The sequence below is a fragment of the Scyliorhinus canicula genome, chromosome 1 (assembly GCF_902713615.1).
Source record: "Scyliorhinus canicula chromosome 1, sScyCan1.1, whole genome shotgun sequence".
Lineage (NCBI taxonomy): Eukaryota > Metazoa > Chordata > Chondrichthyes > Carcharhiniformes > Scyliorhinidae > Scyliorhinus > Scyliorhinus canicula.
In genome coordinates this window covers 286080835-286102408 of record NC_052146.1, presented here as the reverse complement: position 1 = coordinate 286102408, position 21574 = coordinate 286080835, and the positions used below count along the sequence as shown (strand labels likewise).

Genomic DNA, 21574 nt, shown 5'->3' with positions numbered 1-21574 from the left:
GTGCTCCGGTTTCCTCCCACAAGTCCCGAAAGACATGCTTGTTAGGTGAATTGGACATTCTGAATTCTCCCTCAGTGTACCCGAACAGGTGCCGGAGTTGGCGACTAGAGATTTTCACAGCAACTTCATTGCAGTGTTAACGTAAGCCTACTTGTGACACTAATAAAGATCATTATTTTTACTCAAAACCTCTCGCTATGAAAGCCAACATACCATTTGACTTGTTTACTGCCTGCTGTACCTGCACCCATACTTTTAGTGACTGATGCACAAGGACACCAAGGTCTCACTGTGTGTCCATCTCTCTCAATTTACACCCATTCAAAAGTCCAAAGCGGATAACCTCACATTTGTCCACATTATACTGCACCTGCCATGCATGTGCTCACTCACTCAGCCTGTCCAAATCCCTCTGAAGCACCTCTGCATCCAAAGAAAAGAGAGCCCGATGGAAAGGAAAAACATGAATTGACCATAGGCCAATGCTATTCTTCTGTGTCAGTTATGAAAGGGACTGCCACTCACAAGCTACTTTCTTTACAGAAGTGATATACACCCTGGGTACAGTCCATCGCCCTCAGGGATGAATGGAGGCAAATGGCACAGCACTCACTTAGACTCTGATGTGATCGAACAGCCAGGTTGCACCTGAAAAGCAGCGTGCTGCGGCGTTACATGGCCAGTAGAAGCCAGGAGACTGCCCTCCCGGGATCTACCTGGCTTGCAATGCCTTGCAAGATCTAACACGATCTTGCGAGACGTTGCGATGTGAATTATGATCATTGTGCGCAGGATCACTTTTTGGCAAATCTGTATATTAGAGCAAGACAGCTAGTCTCACTCTAATATGCAGTCTCCCGAGGAGTTGGGATCTATCGCCTTTGCCTCGGAGACCTCGGATGTGCGCCGTTCAGTACTGGTCTCCACAAAGGGGGATCAGCCGGAATGGCACTCCTGAGGGTCTGCCAGAGGGTCAGAAGCCCCCAGGTGCATGCCCTGAAGTTTATCTAATTCACTCTTCACTACATTTCTGGGTTTGTGTCATCTTCAAGCTTTGAAATTATTCCAGTTGTCAAGGGCATTAATATATGTCAAGTGCAGCATTGGTCCGAATACTGTCCCTGGGAAATACCACTATATACTTCCTGCCAGTGTGAAAGGAACCATTTGCCATTACGTTATGCTCCTGTCACTTAGCCAATTTTGTATCCAGGGCTGTCACTATCACTTTAATCCCATGAGCTTTAATTTTGTTAACAAGTGTATTAAGTGGTACATTAGTAAACACCTTTTCAAAGTCTACAAAGACAAAGACATCAACCACACTATCTCTTAATCCTCCCCATGACTTCATCATAAAGAACCCGTCCTAATTAGTAAACCATGATTTGCCTTTAATAAATCTGAGCTAGCTTTCATTCATTTGCCCACACTTTCAAAGATATAAATTTTTTCTTAATTTGATTGTTATCTCAATAAAACAGTCCCCATCATTAGGCTGACTTGTCTGCAGTTGCTGCGTTGATCCTCTCTTGAAAAAAAAAAATAGACGGCTGTAATATTTGCAATGGTCTAGCCCTCTGACATCTTCGCCATGTCCAAGGAGGGTTGGCAGATTGTGGCCAAACCTGTTGCAATTTCCACCTTTACTTCTCTCAGTAACCTAGGATGCATTCCATCTGTCTGGGCGACTTTTCCATCTTTAAGAATGACAGTTATTTTTAATTATCGTCTCTTTATCTAGTTTTATCCTACCAATATTCCTACTTTACTGGTATGTCTGCAGAATCCGCTTCTTTAGTGAAGACAGATGCAACAATTTAGTTTCTAAGCCTTGCTTGGAGCCTCCATAAGATCTGATTTGTGGACCCTACCCAGCGTCACATTTTAAGTGCATTAAAAAATGCAGACACTCTCAGAATTTCAATCCACGCAAACGGGTTTGAATTTTCCATTTCCCTCCAAATCCAAATACATGATTTTACATTTACTTTCTTTCCCATCGCATCACAATTTAAATATCTTGCCGCTGTCAACAGTGCTGAGGAAAGTCATACGCAACAGATTTTTCGGAATCCAGTCTCTACACAATGTAATCAGTTAAAACAATGAGACAAGAATTACCCTGAATGTTACACTGCTCCTGATCCACAGCACTCCACTGTGGTCGAGGACTCACAATATTTTTCATTTTTTGTGCTGCATAACATGTTATTGTGCTTTGTTTTATAACCCAGGGGGACAAATTTCCAGGATATGGCACATATATGTGTACAAAACAGACAAACTGCAAATTTAGGATTCATAAACAACAAATAAACTCGATGAATGCAGCTGATGCAAATGGTACAATAAAGCGACATACCAACAAGGATCACCTAGTTTAGAAAGGAAGTTGCTCTCATGGTACAATTAGTTACATGAATAAATCATTGCTCTAAATTATAACAGGTTACAGAGGAGACAAGATAAATCAAAAAAGAAAAGCAAAAAGAGAAGTTTAAAGATGATAATATTAATTACTTAGTCACTGCATTCAAAGTAAAGAAGAATGAAGAATGGCTGAGATTTCCATGGGATGAAGACAACTTTACAGTACATACTGAGTGAATGCTAGAAACACTTCAATGTGTGGCTCTGCATTGAGATTAACGGAATATATATACACGCTATAAAGCAAACAGTATTCAAAAGGTTCATGATGATTTTTAGTTGATGACCTGAGCGTTCCACTCTAAACCCAGAAGATTTTCCACTGGATCTCAGAGATGGATGTGGAAAACAACTTGCTGTTTTCCATAGGGCCAGTTCTGACAAGGGACTCCACTCTGGGCCCGCTCACGTGTTGACAGGTATATGATAAAGAGATGCTGTGTTTCCCACCCTTTGCACTCATGAAATTCCTGATGTGGGGCTGCCCATCAGGCCTGGGATTCAGTCATCTGAGATTCATGGGGTCCTGGGCAGAAACTGAAGAGACCTTTCAGAGTGCTGCTGTACACAGATTTGTTAATTACATTTTTTTAAATGGAGTTCCATCCTCAGGCGGGTGAGGGGGGGCGTCACCTTCCACACGCTAAAGGTCACAGCACTGGAGAAATAGATGGGTTTGTTTATTTGGAAGCCCCATCATTGCACCCCAGATAGGGCCAAGAACTGGGGCGAAATTCTCCCAACGGGAGACAAAGTGCCGACGCCGGAGTGAAAACCGGAGTGTTTCACTCCGGCGTCGGAGGCCGCTCTTCGCCCCCTATTCTCCCACCCCCGGGGGCGAGGAGCGGCGCTGCGTCAACTACGTGCGCCGGGCCTTGGTGCCACGTCAAAGTGGCGCCGTGTGAATGACGCAGCCGCCGGCACTTAAATGATGTCACCTGCGCATACGCGGGTTGGCTGTCACCAACCCACGCATGCGCGGTTGCCGTCCTCCCCGTGGGCGCCCTGCAAGACATGGAGGATTGATCTTGCGGGGCGGTGGAGGAAAAGAGTGCGTCCTTTAGAGACGCCGGCCCGCCGATCGGTGGGCACCGATCACGGGCCAGACCCCTACTGAGCACCCCCCGGTGCTCGATCCTCCTCCCCCCCCCCCCACAGGCCGCACACGCAGCGTTCGCGCGCTGTTCACGCCGGCAGCGACCAGGTGTGGTTGGCGCCGGCGTGAACCCGTCGGATTGGGCAGGCTGCTCTGTCCATCCGGGCTGGGGGGGGGGGAGAGGAGAATCGCATGCGGGAGCCAGGGCGGCAAGGCGGGAATCGCCTGGCACTCCCGTGATTCTCCCACCCGGCGTGGGGGTCAGAGAATCGCGCCCCTGGTCTTCTATATCACTAAGCCCAAATGGTCTACGCTTTGGAACATTCAAGGAAGTTTGCAATTTAAATAACACCACTCTTTAGCAAGGTTCATGATTGAACAGCAGAATGCTTACCAGATATTTTACTAAAATTATTTGAAATTATATAAAAGGGTGAAAAAGGGTAAAAGGGTGAAAAAAGGGTAAAGCATTGACTAAAGGCCACTTGGCTTATATGAATAGCAGAATATTGCTTAACACCATGAAGGCCAACATCTGTGGGCTGGTGTGTTTATACCATACTGCCTACACACTATGGTGGAGGTAAAAGATCTGATGGCACTATTTGAGGAGAGGAGGAGTCCTTTTGGTGCCCTGGCTTATAGTTATGCCTCAATCATAAGTAATAAAACAGATTATCTGGCCATTATCACAATGCTGTGTGTTGGGGGGGGGGGGGGAACTTTGCTGTGCGGCTGGCTTCATTTGCCAACGCTACAGCATGCAAAATCCCATAATGCAGCATTCAAGGTCTGGCCTGAATGACGTGCTCAAATCCTGTAATGGGATTTTAACTAATTTTCTGACTCAGAGGCAAGTATCTCTCCAACTGAGCAAAGCTAATGTTGAATGTAGCCAATACCAACATAGTGCAATCTCATGGACACGACGATCAATTGCGTTTCTACAAACAGGATAGCCAGTGAGAAAACAAGAGAGCTTCCCAAATCTGGTGCCTGACATTAACATAAAGTGTAGCTATGGAGGAGATATTTCAGGATGCCACAGGTTTTACTCATTCTTCTTAGCGCAAGTGATATCACTTTAGTGGTTTTCATTTACAAATAGGAGCTACAATGTTTAGTTGTAAATTCCTCTTTGCCATGCCACCTTGCCCTTCCCAGAACCCACTATCAGATGAAATTGGAAGGAAATTAGAAACAATGACCAATGCAAACATTTGCTTTCTAATACATGTGGTGGCAGAGAAACATTACCCACACAGAACTACAAATGTTATATACTAAACAGCTTCATGAGTGAATCCAAAAAAAGCAGAGCTTAAAAAAATGTGAAACTCAATAATGTCAATATTAAAAATAGAAATGGGAAAAGAAAGATAAAACTTAAAACATCATGCATCAGGGAACAGCAGTACAAAACCCTTAAAGCACTGCATAAAGAGATGTTCACATGTGGCAAAGTGCAAAGGGATTTCAGTGGAAACTATGTGTGTTACAAATATAACAAATGAATAGATCCAGAATCTATTTTCACACCTGCTACTTCAGATTTTCTACTGTCTCTGAGTGTATGGCATGTTCGCACTTGATGTGGCCTGAGACTAAATCTCTACAATGCTGTTTCTCTCTCTTGGGCCCAATTGTTTGCAACAAGTAATTAAACATTTTGCTCTGTAGAAATATGTTCCAATATGGTCCAAACATAACCATTTGTTTATAGCCAATTCTGTATCTTGTATGCAATACAAGCATGAACACCTGATTCACATCATTGCATACTTTAAGAAGCAATTAAAAAATGCAAGGTTTTTGCATGTTAAATTTGGCACGAAAGAAACTATCAAAATGATATACGTGTTTCTATGTTTGCGAATACAGACAGATAATATGTTTTGTGATGAAGTTTGTTTGTTTAGAAACATTTCCCAAGTGAATTTCACTCAAATGTTGCAAGGTCTATTTTTATACAGAGGTATGGCCGACCTGTTCAGCTCAATGTATGTATATGAGGAGAAGCAGGGAATTAATGGTTTATTGACACCGAGTTTGAACATAAACAAATGCAGCAGAATTACATGGGAAAATACACAACAGGGGAACAAAACATTGGCAGAGATTTGAAATGTGCTTTGCTATAAAAGGTAGCTAGTACCTTTCAATGATTAAATATTTGATACTGAAGTATTGGAACCTAATCGATGGACAAAGTGTTTCTATTCTAATGCAGTCATAACACAACTGTACCAGAACTACCTCCCCTTTAAGTTACATTCTCTTTTGCCTAATAATCAATTCTAATTTAGCTGGGCGGTTAGGTTCTCACCCCATTGAAACTGGCCCTCCTTCAATTAATTATTATTACCTTGATTTGGTGTTTGTCCTTTTCCATAGCTAACCAAAACCAATATCAACACTGACCCCAAAATATTCCCCTACAGATTTGATTGAGATTTTCAAAATTGAGAGAGGGGCTGGACAGAATATGTCGGGAAAACTGTTCCCACAGGTCATAGGATTGAGAACAAGAGGGGATAAATTTTAGGTAATTGGCAAAAGAAGCAAAGCCGACACGAGGGAAAATCGTTTCTCAGAGTAATCTGGAATGCACTGGCCGACAGTATAATGGAGGCAGGTTCTAGGAATTAGGGATATTGCCCTGTTACCTGAAAAATACGAATATTCAGGGATATGGGGAAAAGGCAGCAGAGTGGCATTGGGTGAATTGCTCCTTTGGTGGGCTAGCACAGGCACGATGAGCCAAATGGCCTCCTTCCGTGCGATAACCATTCTGTGATTCTCTGACGGTCCCCATCTCAATCCCTAGAACCAAACCCAATAAAAAACCAAGAGAGCTCAATAATTTGAAAATTATAGTATTTGGTACTGCAGGACTAAATTCTGTACTCTATCTAGAAGGATCATACCAGAGTTCCAAATCCTAGGGTCCAAAAGTGCTCATTCCTCACTTCGAGAACACCATCTAGAGTGGAGACCTGAAACAATGACATTAAAGTATTCACATACACATTTCAATTTTATTTACCGGAAAGTTCAACATTTCTAAACTTCTAAACAACAAACAAAACCAAGATCCGATTATCTTTTAATGTTTCACTGTAAACTTGACAAGTTAGCTGCACTCAGAAGCATACAAAAAAATTAATAATTTTTGGTTTCCAAAGGATACTTTATATATGTACGCTGCTGTCAAACTGCTTTACTTCTCTCATTACAATTTCAAAAGGCTCATTCTGCCTGGTAATGGAAAAGTAAAATAAAGCTGTCAGCCGTTTTCCTGCTTCAGGCTTGTTTTTGTGTTGTCACACTTTCTCCTTTAGCCAGGAATGCAGAATTCTGCCCTACAGCACGAGAGTGCTCATCTCACAAGAGGCAGAAGCATGTTGTCACAGGACACACCATCCTGCAAACTGGATGTGGGCCAACACGTCGTATTCAATGTAGTCGCAGCAAATTGAAGCTGAAGTTTGGATTTAACACAAAACCACACGGCTAGAAGCCCAGTGCTGTTACTCGGGATGCCCCCGATGAATCAACGCTTGTGCATCAATGCTTTCTGAAAATCAAGAATTCAATTTTTTTCCTAATATTATTGGGATATCTGCAACACTTCCAGAACTTCAAGTTCTAGGTTTCAAAAGAACTAAGATTTCACATGAACTATTTATTTCCATAATAGGTTCTCCATGGACTTACATTGCTAGCCTTATTAACTCAAGCCACCGTCTTAAAAGAACAATTTATATTTACGTTGTTTTTCATGACATTAGAATATCTGTCCAAAGGCATAATGTTGTAAATGAAGTCTTTGTCAGTGTAAGGGGTGGTGGTGTATTTGTACATAAATCACAAAAACTTAATGTGCAGGTACTGCAAGAAACTAGGAACCAAATGGTATGTTACACTCCTGTCCCTGTTTAGATGCCTGCATTTCAATGAAGCTTTTACGACCCCTAAAACAACAAAGGATATGAAAAACTAGACTGTTTCTTAGCAACCAAGGGTCTGCAGATATTGAGTCCTTGCACATGGAGGAAGTGAAGCTGACCCTGTGAAGAGCCTCACTCCAAATCCCCTACACCAAAACCTAGCATAGTTCACTCTCCCATTTCTTCTTCCAACAAAGCCTGCTCCATCTGCCCTTAAATATCCATAATCTTATCTTTCCCTAATTTGGCCAAGGACAGGACCCTGCCCAAGAGCAAGGGCGACGGTGTCAGCGGAAATGAAGGAAGGTCCTTATGTACAAAGTTGTGAAGATGCAAGCACCTGATTATATTCACTCTTGACAGCTGGAACTTCTCTAAAAGCTCATCCAAACCAACAAACTTATCTTCCAGAAACATGTCTCGCAACCTCTTCAACCCCACCCTCTCCAATGAACAAAGAATCCAAGCCAGATGGCACAAACCTTGGACATTGCCTCAGAGAAGGCAGTCTCGGAGAAGGCTGCCCAGAATCCTACATATTTGGGACAAGCCCAAAACATGTGGGCGTGGTTGGCCAGGCCTCACATTTATCCTCCAACTCCGGGAAGAACCTATCCATTTGGGTTCTAGTTAGGTGCGCTCTGTGCACCACTCTGAGCTGCATGAGGCGGAGCCTTGCGCAGGAGAAGGCGGAGTTGGCCCTGCTCAGTGCTTCGCTCCAGAGTCCCCAATCAACTCCCCACTTCCGCCTGGGCTTGTTCAATGGCATTCGAGCCCTGTCCAGTAGCTGTCCGTTCATTTTCCCACAGTTTCCCCCTTCCTTACTGTCTGTATTTATCAGGTCCTTTAGTAGTGTGGTCTCCGGGCATGAAATAAATTTTGGCCCAAAGCCAAGCCTTCCAGGGGTTTCAAAGAAGTACTCAAGCTCAACACTATCGAACACTTTCTCAGCATCCATCGAAATAATCACCTCTGGTTCGGGGTCTAAGGAGGGTGACACAACATTTAACTATCTCGTAATGTTGGCTGATAACTGACAGCTCTTAATAAAACCAGTCTCCTCATCTGAATTCACCCCAGGGAAGCAGGGCTTCAAACACATTGCCAACACCTCAGCATCAACGCTTAACAACGGAATAGATCGATACGACCCACATTCCGTGGGATACTTGTCCTTCTTCAGGAACACCCCGGGACACGGAATCATTAAACATAACGAGCAGAAGTGGGACTAAATGATTCGCAAACTGTTTGCAAAATTCGATGGGAAACCAGCCCCATATTCATAAAAGGTCCCTCTCGAGCATCATAACTGGTTCACCATCTTGCCCGTTGACAACAACTTGAATTTAGTCTGCAATTTCTTTCTGCTCGCCAACAACTCCGGTGTCGGGGCAATCGAGTACTGGCGGTCCAGCTCAAGAATGGAATCCATCAGCCTCTGCCTCGCCACCCTTCCAGATTTATCCCTACGTGCCTTACTCTCCATTTGGCTGGATGAGGGTGGCTCCAACAACATTCACTAAGAATGACATCAGCCAGGGCAAAGCAGTTCACTTGCTCGGAGCCCTACCCACCACCTTAAACATTCACCCCCTCTACTGCTGATGCACAGTGGCAGCAGTGAGTGCCATCTTCAAGAAGCACTGCAGCAAAACCTCCTTCAACAGCACCTTCCAAACCAGTTTGTTCACTGTCGCCTGATCAAAATCCTAGGATTCCCTTTCTAGCAGCACTGTGGGTGCAACTGCACCAGGTGGACTGCAGTGGTTCAAGAAGGTGGCTCACCACCACTTTATCAAGGGCAGTGAGGGCTGGGCAACATATGCTGGCCTTCCCAGTGATGTCCACATCCCTTGTAAAAATTAACAAAACCTGTAATTTTTAAATTAACTTGAAAGCATTACATACCTCTCTTAAAAGTTTATCCAACTGACCAATTACATGAGAAGGTGTTGTCTGCAAAATAAAGTTAAATGTAATGTTATGAATCTCAAGAGTTATAACAGCAGACCCTCATTTATGATTACTTACGCAGAAAATATATTTATTCATAACATGACGATTTTGCCCCCCTTCATTTTCAATCCCTTGTTACTTGCCACCATAATCTCAGATACTGCCCTTCATACACGGACAGAAGAAACGGAACAGCCCTACATGTTGTTTGACATGATTCTTGCATAAATATTCTTAATTTGTTATCTGATGGGCAGCACGGTGGCACAGTGGTTAGCATTGCTGCCTACGGCGCTGAGGATCCGGGTTCAAATCCCGGCCCTCGGTCACTGTCCGTGTGGAGTTTGCACATTCTCCCCGTGTCTGCGTGGGTTTCACCCCCACAACCCAAAGATGTGCAGGGTAGGTAGATTGGCCACTCTAAATAACCCCTTAATTGGAAAAAATAATTGGGTACTCTAAATTTATTTTTTAAAAGTTGTTATCTGATAGCTGCTTTCAGCGCTGCGTCAAACCTACAGGCGGTTAAAATGAATGTGTTGCCGCGAATTCTGTTTATTTTTCAATGCCTACCAATTTTCCTGCCAAAGGCTTTTTTCAGGGAGATTGAGGGAAGGATTTCCTCATTCATATGGGGAGGGAAGGTGGCCAGAGTGCGAAAGGTGTTGCTACAGAGGGGAAGGCAGGCAGGGGGTTTGGGTCTTCCGAACCTGATGTTCGAACTACTACTGGGCGGCGAATGTGGAGAAGGTGCGGATCTGGGTCAGAGGTCAGAGAGGTTGATTGCTATTGGGTCAGAATGGAGGAGAGTCTGTGCAGGGGGTCGGGACTAAAAGCACTAGCAACAGCGCCGCTCCCAATAGTCCTGGGGAAATACTCAGGGAGTCCGGTAATAATAGCTTCATTGAAAATCTGGAGGCAGTTTCGCCAACACTTCGGGTTTGGGACAGGGTCAAGGGAAATGCCGATTCGGGGGAACCACAGATTTGAGCCAGGGAGGTAGGATGGAAATTTCCGGAAATGGGAAGAGAAGAGGATTAAGACGTTAAAAGATTTGTTTCTTAGGGGCCAGTTTGCAGGATTGAAGGTGCTGGAAGCAAAGTATGGGCAGGAGCAGGGAGAAATGTTTAGATACATGCAGGTTCGGGATTTTGCCAGCAAGCAGATACACGTTCATATGTTTTGGTCTTGTCCAAAGCTAGAGGATTACTGGAAGGAGGCTTTTACGGTAATCTCCAAGGTGGTGCATGTGAAACTGGACCCAGGTCCTCGGGAGGCCATATTCCGGGTGTCAGACTGGCCAGTGTTGGAAACTGGTGCGGAGGAAGATATTGTAGCCTTCGCCTCGTTGATCGCCTGAAGGCGGATCCTGTTGGGATGGAGAGCAGCCCCTCCAGCCTGTGCCCTGGTGTGGCGGGGGGACCTGTTGGAATTCTTGACTCTTGAGACGGTTAAGTTTGAACTGAGGGGAAGCTCGGAGGGGTTCTACAAGTCGTGGGCATTATTTATTATGCACTTTCAAGAACTGGATAACATCGAACATTAGTTGGGGGGGATGGGTGGGAGGGTTGGGGGGAGGGGGGGCTGTGTATTAAGGGTGACTATGGGTAATCCCTGATTCCTTTTTGTCAGTTGTTTATGTAAAACATGCGGGCTAATGTTTGGGGGGCTGGTGGGAGGATGGGATCGTTGTTATTGTTATGGGGATTGACATATTTGTTGCTGATTATTGTTTATTGTTGGTGGGTGTAAATTTGGGAGAAAATGTGAAAAAGGAGAATAAAAATATTTAAAAAAACAATAGTGTCAGACCTGCAACCATCATTGTTGTTTCACCACAAATATTTTCTCCAAACTCAATCTGGGTTTGGTAAAACCAAGTACCCAGTTCAAGTGGATATGGTATGACAATTTCACGTACTCACATTATAAACTGTCATGTGAGAGTACCTTTAAGAAATGGGTGTTTATCAGTGATGTCAGAGTGTGGGTGGAGCTGGGCTGTCTGTTTGCTTTTACTTTCGCTTTGGGCTGTCTGTTACAGGCTGTGTTTAGTTTAGTTTTAGATTTGGAGAAGCTGCAGTCACAGCAAGATGTGTCTGAATCGCTGCAAGCTAAAGAATGTTCATTTGGTTATTTCAAAGTGGTAACTGTTCTCAGTAGAGAAGTTCAACCTGATGTCGTTCTGTAAAAAGGGTTCTTTTTTGTCTTATGGATGTTGCAAGGAAAGATCACGAGTTACTCATCGAGTACTGTATTCTTTGGGGAATTTATTGGTGTTGATAGTTGTTAAGATGTTTACTGTAAATTTATAAAGTGTTAACTGGTTTCATAAATAAACATTGTTTTAATTTAAAAGTACTGTAGATCTCTGTTGCATCACACCTGCAGAGTAGGCCCTTGTGCTCCCCATAACCACAATCTATTAAAAGTTGTGGGTCAGGTGAACTCCATGACACCCTTTGTGGTTCTGGCCCATAACAATAATTTAATAAGATCCTAACTTTAAAACCATTATTTGCTCTGCAATTACACGCCTAAAGTTATGCTTTGACGAAGTCCTAATGAGAACTTGATTTACTGATGATCATAGACTAAGTTGCCCTTCCACAAAGTTTGACATGTTGAAGAAGGGCTCTTACCTGAAGTAGCACCTTTCCACTGTAGACACTCATTGGATACATGGTGCCAAATGTCATGACAGCAATAGCTATAGCCGAGGCTGTGTCCACCGCAAAGTAATTACTGAAAACAGAGGGAAAAAATAGGTGGTGGGCAATACATGGCTTCAACATTTCTCATGGTTGGTTATACAGTGTCCTTAGCAATACTAAATGACCCATGTCGCAATCTACAGATAAGAGCGATACTGAGCACAAAGGTGGCAGTTAAAAAAGGTGATTGAAAACTTGGCTGAAAGATGGTGTTGTAATGGGCTTTAAAAGTGCAGCTAAACTAATAAATAATCATCTTTATTATTGTCAGAAGCAGGCTTACATTAACACTGCAACGAAGTTACTGTGAAAATCCCCGAGTCGCCACATTCCGGCGCCTGTTCGGGTACACAAAGGGAGATTCAGAATGTCCAATTCACCTAACAGCACGTCTTTCGGGACTTGTGGGAGGAAAACGGAGCACCCAGAGGAAACCCACGCAGACATGGGGAGAACGTACAGACTCCGCACAAAGGAAAGTTAGAGAAGTTTAAGAAGGGAATTCCAGTGAGGGTCAAAGTAAGTTACACACAGAATCAAAGCTCAGATTATTGATGAAAAAAAGTTATGGGATAAAGGAAAATTGTTCAGATTTAATGATTTGGAATTGAGAAAAAAATAACTCAATAGTAGCATTTTCAAATGTTACCAAAATGGAGGCGGTGACTGACATTGAGGAAAAATGCAAAATAATAGAAGTCAACAGTACAAAACTTCGACAAAACTATCTTAAACTACTGTCAATCACTGCCACCTTGACAGGATGCCGTGTATTTGTCCTATGTCTTGTAGTCAGACTACATGCAGCAGCAGAAGTGAGATGTCCTATACCTGCCCTCAGGTTAACATTACTTGCATATTGTCTCATCTTCAAATAAATAGTCTGTATTTTTGTTTCACCAATCCTTGTGTATGATTAGTATGCTTACCTTGAGTAACCATAATCAAGACAAAAATGAGGATGAGAGTTTCAACAGCAGAAGGTTTCGACTGTTGAGACATCATAGTTGAGATGCAGATGGAAATAAGCAGCCTTGGGTGATTAATAGACTAAAGGGTTTGAAACTGAGTTCAGGAGCAGTAATAATGCCAAGGTTTTGTTTCTTTCACTCTAATCAAATGGCTAGGGAGGAGGATGAAGTCAGTGGCAAGGGAATGGAGCACATAACAAAGGTCAAAAAGGGTGCGATTTAACTAAATGGAAACAAGTTCCATAGCGAGCGTGTTTAGCCGTGGTGTTTCCTGGCACTCGCAGCCAAGAAGCACAATGGTATCTAACGTCACTCGGGTTAGATACAAGGCCTCAAGTGGGGAACGCACAGCTGAGGCCCATATAGCCCCGTTTTCTGCATTGAGGAGCTGTGAACTCCTCATTGTAGTGAAAAATAGGGACGCCCCAAACACAATCTCTGACCACCCCCCCCCCCCCCCCCCACCACACGCCAGCCTCCAGCCCCAACCCCCAACTCACTATGGGAGGGTTCCCCCCGCAACCCCCAACACTTCTGCAGACACCTGGCCCGATCGCTACCGCACAAAAAATGCCAGCTGGGCAGTGCCACCTGGGCACTTGACGCTCTGTTGGAAGAATCTGACTCAATACGATGATGTCAAAGAAGCAGTCTGACAGCAAAAGAGCGGGCTCTGAGGTCAAAAGAAATGCTGTAAGTGGAGCTGGGTGCCACTGACACGGAGGCTGACACCAGCCATGCCTACCAATAATGTCACTGCATGCAGCAAAGGAAGTAAAACAGAACTTAGCAGAGAAATTTAAAGTAGCTAAGGACAGATCTAAGGGATGAGAGGCAACAGATCAGAGTAGAAAAGAGAAAACTGTGCTTGAAATGGGCTGATATCATGGCATAGAACCATGGGAAAGAGCAGTTCCATGGAGGAGAAACCTGAAGCAAGACAACTTGATCAACAGCATTAATGAAGTGGAGAGGTCAACAAGGACAAAGGGTAATGTACTATATTATTTACATTTTAATACATTGAGAAGTTTAATTCTGATTCAGAACCGTAACTTGCATTTAACACACCTCCATGACTTACTTCAATATTTTCCAACGATCAGACACAATGCGGAACTTAGTGTGCATCACTTACTTTATTTCAATCAGCATATAGGTGATGCAGAGTGCCAGTGCTCCTGCAAGGTCTATCAGGACAAATGGGTTCATGCGAGGAAGCAAAATACTGCTTAAACTTGGAATTATTCCACATAGACTGTAAATAAAACATAATTAGGGCTCTTAGAAACGATCCCGTGTTTTAGATTTTTTGGCAATTAAATCTTCATAAGTATGATTGTTTTTGTGGCTTAAGTACTTAATGGACACAACAATTTGAAAAGGCATTTGATTTTCCCCATGTAATTTGTTATCCCAAGTAACATATTCCAAGAGCTCTAGTTCTGACAGCAGTCACCAGAGATTGTGCAAGTTCAGCCCAGAGATTGTTACTTGTTCTGAATTTGCCCTTGTAGTAAAGTGCTGACACTGCCCACTTCCCTGTGTGAATACATTCAGCAACCCACATGTGGTAGACAACAAACTGGTAAACTGTGCCCCTCTACACTGCAGCTAATACACTCCCAACACCTCAAATGGTCAAAATATTAAATGATTTAACCCCTCCATTTTTTCCCCACCTATTTCTATGTATTTATAATGTGGCACCATGCAATATTGGATATTCCTAATCAAGTAGAAATGGATGATAATAATTAACACTTGTACAGATGGCAAGAATTTTCAATTTGCAGTACAATTCCCTCCAATCCACCCAAAGGTAACAGAAAACGGATCCCTGGGTGTGCATGAGAGGCAGTAATCCGATCCAAGGATACAGATGATGTAATAATTTTCAATAGTGAAGCTTTAGTGCTTTATAATTATCTGAGTACAACGATGAAATTACAGCCTTGAAATTACTCCAGGGCATTTATTATATGTACCATGCAGTATGCATTATATATTATGTATACAGTCAACATTTTGTCCCTGTTCTTAAAACGTTAAAGGCTACTACAGTGCTCCATGCTACGACAGCACAGTGATATCCATGTTTAACAATTATGTGACCATGTTAAATTTGTGGGAAGTGAAAATATTGACATAGTATTATATGTATGTACACCAGCTGTTTAACATAGATCAATGAAGCTGACATGAAAATCACATTTCTCTTAACTACAGGATTATTTTCTTGCTGGTGAGACGAGTTTGAGGTTACAGTATAAACTGCTCAAATGTTTGATCTTTAGCAGGTGGTTTTGTAAAAGTGCAGTCCACTGGGACACCGCATGATCAGTATGCCCCTACTCAACAAAGTTCTTTATCTAAATCACATCAATCTGCTGGATTGTGAAGAAAGAACAAATTACAGCAACAATTACCTTTCATTTACTTCAAAAACTTCTAATTTGGCATCTTGTAGTAAAATCAGGGTATTTAATTTTGGTTTTGAAGATGGCTTAAATTACGGCCTTCTGCACAATGATTTCTTTTATGGCAGGGAGACTTTACACTAGGCTTATAATGGCTGCAGAGACTCTGCTCAAATTACATGCACTAGCAAACCTAACTATCTTGATAACACCCCTCAGCTATTCTCACAAGCTCTCAAATATGAATCTTGCGAATGGTGGTGGACAGTTAAATCAACAGCAGGAGGAAGTTCCACAAATATCCCCAACCTCAATGATGAGGTAGCCCAGCACATTAGTCCAGCACTGAAGCATTTGCAACCATCTGCAGCCAGAACTACCGTTTAGATGATCCATCTCTGCCTCCTCCTGTGATTCCCTGCCTATAGGTGCCAGTCTTCAGTTTATTCGATTCACTCCAAGTGATATCAAGAAATGGCTGAAGGCACTGAATACTCGGCCCTGACCACATTCCGACAATAGTACTGAAAACTTGTGCTCCAGAACTAGCTATGTCCCTTGCCAAACTGTTCCAGCAGAGCTACAACACTGGCATCTATCTGGCAATGTGGAAATAGTCCCAGCTACGTCCTGTCCACAAAACCAGGACAAATTCAAGCCCATCAATTACCACTCCATCAGCCTACTCTCGATCATCAGAAAAGTGATGAAGGCATCATTGACAGTGCTATCAAGTGGTATTTACTCAGCAATAACCTGCTACCTGATGTTCAACTGATGTTCCGCTAAGGCCGTTAACTCCTGCTCTTATTACAGCCTAGGTACAAACATGGACAAAAGATTTGAATTCAAGAGCTGCGGTGAGAGTGACTGCCCTCGGCATCAAGGCTGCATTTGCGTGGCATCAAGGATCCCGAACAAAACTAAAATCAATGGGAATTGAATGGAAAACTCTCCAATGGTTGAATTTATTTATTTAAAAAAAAAATTTTTTTTTTTTAAATTTAGATTACCCAATAATTTTTTCCAATTAAGGGGCAATTTAGCGTGGCCAATCCACCTACTCTGCACATCTTTGGGTTGTGGGGGCGAAACCCACGCAGACACGGGGAGAATGTGCAAACTCCACACGGACAGTGACCCAGAGCCGGGATCGAACCTAGGACCTCAGCGCCGTGAGGCGGTTGCGCTAACCACTAGGCCACCGTGCTGCCCCCAATGGTTGAATTTATACCTAGCACAAAGAAAGATGGTTGCAGTTTTAGGAGGTCAAGCATCACAACCCTGGGACAGCATTACAGAGGTTCCTCAGGATGGTGTCCTAGACCCTTTTATCTTCAGCTGTTTCATCAATGACCTTCCTTCCAACACAAGGTCAGATGTGGCAGGGGCAGCATGGTAGCATTGTGAATAGCACAATTGCTTCACAGCTCCAGGATCCCAGGTTCGATTCCGGCTTGGGTCACTGTCTGTGCGGAGTCTGCGCGTTCTCCCAGTGTCTGTGTGGGTTTCCTCCGGGTGCTCCGGTTTCCTCCCACAGTCCAAAGATGTGCAGGTTAGGTAGATTGGCCATGATAAATTGCCCTTAGTTTCCAAAATTGCCCTTAGTGTTGGGTGGGGTTACTGGGTTATGGGGATAGGGTGGAGGTGTTGACCTTGGGTAGGGTGCTCTTTCGGTAGGGAGCTAGTGCAGACTCAATGGGCCGAATGGCCTCCTTCTGCACTGTAAATTCTATGACAATCTATGATATGTGGGGATGATTGATATGATCTGTGGTATGTGGGTCACTGATGATTGCACAATGTTCAGCACCATTTGTGACTCCTCAGAAACTGAAGTAGTCCGTGTCCATTTGCTGCAGCAGCTAAACAATATTTAGGCCTTGGCTGATAAGTGCTAAGTGACAGATGCGCCACACAAATGCCAGTCAATAACCATCTCTAACTAGAGAGAATCTAACCATCTTCTCTGACATTCAATGGCATTATTATCACTGAATTCCCTACTATCAACATCCTGGTTGGGGGCGGGGGGGGGTTACAGTTGGCCAGAAACTGAACTGGACTAATGATCTAAATACTGTGGCTAGAACAGATCAGTGGTTGGGATTTATGTGGCGATTAACTCACCTCCTGGCTCCCCAATCTATTTTTTTAAAATTTAGAGTACCCAATTCTTTTTTTTCCCCAATTAAGGGGCAATGTAGTGCGGCCAATCCACCTCCCCTGCATATCTTTGGGTTTGTGGGGGTGGGACCCACATAGACACGGGGAGATTGTGCAAACTCCACACAGACAGTGACCGGGGCCGGGATTAGAATCCAGGACCTCAGCGCCATGAGGCAGCAGTGTTAACAACTGCACCACCATGCCTTCCACCAGTCCATCATCTATAAGCCACAAGTTCGGAGTGTGATGGAATCCTCTCCACTTGCCAGGTTGAGTACAGCTCCAACAACACAAGTAGTTGGACGCCATCCAGGGCAAAGCAGCCCGTTTGACTGCACCCCACCCACCACCTTAAACATTCCGTCCCTCCACGTCAGCAGTGCATACCATCTACAAGCTGCACTGCAGCAATTCATCAAGGCTCCTTTGATGTCACCTTCCAATTTCATGACCTCTAACATCTAGAAGGACAAAGATGCATGGCCACATGAATCATCATTAAGTTTCCCTCCAAGCTACGCATTATCCTGACTTGGACTCACTGTTGCTGGGTCAAAATCCCGGAACTCCCTTCCTAACATCACGGTGTTCCTACAAAACATGGACCTTCTCAACGAAAATTGGGATGGGCAATAAATGCAGGTCTAGCTAGCGATACTCACATCCCATGAACGAATAAATATATTAAAAAAGTCAGCTGCCATATTGTCAGGAGGTACCAGATAAACTAATTTTAGGCAACACTGATGTTACTCTCTTTTTCAGAAGTTTGCATGAATCAGCAGTTCTATCTCATTTCTAAGTTTATTTTCCACAACCGAACATTTGTTTTGCTCTCCTGGTATAATGGAGGAGGAATATTCCTTTCCTGTTGTGATAAACTGGGGAGAAAGCAACTGATTACAACATTACAGTGATTTATCCAGAACTATTTCCCCCTCTTCAAAAGCAGTTTTATGATACAGCTTGTTTGCAACTACATGCTAATAAAATTCAATAAAGCTGAACACATCAAGGACCTACCAAAGTTTCATCTGCCGGCCACTCAATTGACAAAAGGTCATAGACATGAAACTGTAACTCAGTTTCTTTCCACAGATGCTGCTGGACCTGCTGTGCATTTCCAGAAAATACTTTTATTTCTAAATCACTCTTACCTTCGGCTTAGGTCAGCAACGTGTTCCTGGAGCCAACTAGTGCTGGCAGCTGCAAAGACAGTGAAAAGTCCCATTAGATTTATTTTCCTATTGTTGTCTGTAAATAAGCACCTTGAAGAACTGCAGGTTGAAACCAAGAAGCTGTGCTTCTACTTTCCTTCAACAAAACATTTGTTTTGGTTTCCCAGTACTACAGAAAATATTTATTTCCTGTTGGGGTTGACTGGAGAAAGATTAACAGATTATAACATAACTGTGGTTAACTGTAATAATTACATTTCCCGTTAAAAAACCTTTAAGCATGTTGGCAAAAGTACCAACTTGAAATCATCCAAGAAGCTGCCAACTTTTGAAATGCCCGCCACTGAATTGCATAGAATAACCCTTATTCTAATGAAATTATCACCTACTTACAATGGAAATATATTTATTTATTGCCAAGCGATACCTGAAAACACTGTATATATATATATTTATATATTAAATTTAGAGTACAAAATTATTTTTTTCCAATTAAGGACCAACTTAGCATGGTCAATTCATCAAATCATTGAAAGTGGCAGAACATGTTGGGAGCATGGTTAATAAAGCAATAGGCTCTATCAATAGGGAGCACAGAGTACTAAAGTAAGAAAATTATGTTAAACATGTGTAAAAAAACTGATTCGGCCACAACTGGAGTATTGCTTTCAGTTCTGAGCACCGTACTTTAGGAAGATGTGAAGGCATTAGAGAGAGTCCAGAAAAGATTCACGAGAATGGTTCGAGGCATGAAGAACTTCAGTTACGAGAACAGATTGGAGAAATTGGGATTGCATCCCTTGGAGAAGCAAGGTTCAGAAGAGACTCAAAAGGGTTATTCAAAATCATGATGGGCCTGGACAGAGTAAGTAGGGATAAAGTGTCCCCATTAATGAAAGGATCGCAAAAGATGCAATGGAGACAAAAGGTAAATCACGCAGTGAGTGGTTAGGTTTTACAATGCATTGCCCAAGTGTGGGGTGGAGGCAGGGTCTATTGAGGCTTGCTAAAGGAAATTGGATTGTTGTCTGAAAAGGAAAGATTTGCAGGGCTATGGAGAAAAGGCAGAGAGTGGCACTCGGTGATTTGCTCCTTCAGCAGGCCGGCACAGACACAGCAGCTAAATGGCTTACTTCTGCACTCTAATATCTATGGGCTTGTGTGCCGAACTTTAGGAACTACGACTACGCGGCAAATATAGCCATGATTAGGAAATGGGTAATGGGGGAGGGGTCGGAGTGGGTGGAGGCCGATTCATGCAAGGGCACAAGTTTGGGGGCATTGGTAACGGCTCCTCTGACATTCTCGCTGGCCCGGTACTCCACAAGCCCAGTGGTAGTGTCGGCCCTGAGAGTTTGGGGGCAGAGGTGGAAGCATATGGAGTGGAGGGAGCGTCGTGTGGGCTCTAATTTTTGTGGTAATAACCGGTTTGTACTGGGGGATTTGGAGAGCAGGGATTGAGAGGCTGGGGGATCTGTTTATTGATGGAGCTTTCCCTGTTTGGAAGATCTGGAAGTGGAGTTTGAATTGCCGGGAGGGAATGGGTTTCAGTATCTGCAGGTAAGGGATTTTGTGCAAAGGCAGGTTTCGACCTTTCCGCTTCTCCCGCCGCAGGGGATACAGGACAAGGTAGTTTCAAAAACGGGAGTGGGGGAAGGGAAGGTATCAGAAATCTATAAAGAACTTATGGAGTGGGAGGAAACCCAGATAGGTGAGCTAAAGCGTAAATGGGAAGACGAGTTGGGTAAGGAGCTAGAGGCAGGTCTGTGAGAGGATGCCCTGAGCAGAATCAACACGTCCTCATCATGTGCCAGGCTCGTTCGGAGGTGGCAGCCGTTTATCAACTTCTTCTGGGAAAACGAGACTGTTAGCAGATACAATGAAGCGCGGGGGGGGGGGGGGGGGGGGGGGGGGGGGGTGGTTAGGGTGTAAGGGGGGGGGGGGTAGGGGGAGTTAGGCTATTTTTGTCTAGCTTAGGCGGAAACAGTGGGTGATGGAGTGGTGTGTTATGCACTGAATTATGTTTACATTTGTATTTGTACCTTTTGTGATTCTAAAGCCATAAATGCCTTAATAAAATGTTTGTTAAAAAAATTCTGCACTCTAATAATTTTTACAATTTCTAGATGATCACAAATGGCCAAAAAGAGGTGATACCACTACTCAGGGATAGTTTCAGATCCAATAAATTAAACTGTTTAGCTCAGTATTACCCTGTACCCAAAGATATTTTTCTATTAAAATTCATGTCTTTGATACATGTCAAGATTCATGAGTTGATCAAGTCTATCAACAAAATATAATAATGTCTGAGTTATTTAACTGTGCTGCAGAAAATAACCATAACAATGAAGCGGATTGGGATGATTATTTTCCAGTATTAAAATGCTCAAAAAATACAACGATAATTACAGCGATCTTCCAAAAGGGAACAAAGTCCCTGAGTGAGCGTGTTTAGGCATGTGTTCCCTGGCACTCGCTAGTGCCAAGAAACATGACTATTCAATGCTACTGGGGGTTGAATAAGGGGCCGAAAAGGGGAACACGTGGCCGAGGTGTTACAATGGAGAGCTCCACTTTAAATAGCGATCTCCGAGGCCCACAGAAAAAATCCCAACCTCCCCCCAGCCTAAACATAAGATGGGAGGCTGCCCCTGCCCCGCACCCCCACAACACCCACGGTG

The 21574-nt window shown here is 43.5% G+C and overlaps 1 protein-coding gene across 1 annotated transcript in view; it reads right to left on the bottom strand.

The window, feature by feature from the left end:
* Positions 1-21574, bottom strand: part of slc30a6 (solute carrier family 30 member 6) — a 169408-nt gene that overhangs the window by 28412 nt on the left and 119422 nt on the right. Inside the window, 5 exon segments of the mRNA XM_038814568.1 lie at positions 6457-6525; positions 9391-9438; positions 12081-12183; positions 14262-14381; positions 18870-18918. Coding sequence (XP_038670496.1) covers positions 6457-6525; positions 9391-9438; positions 12081-12183; positions 14262-14381; positions 18870-18918 — 389 coding nt within the window.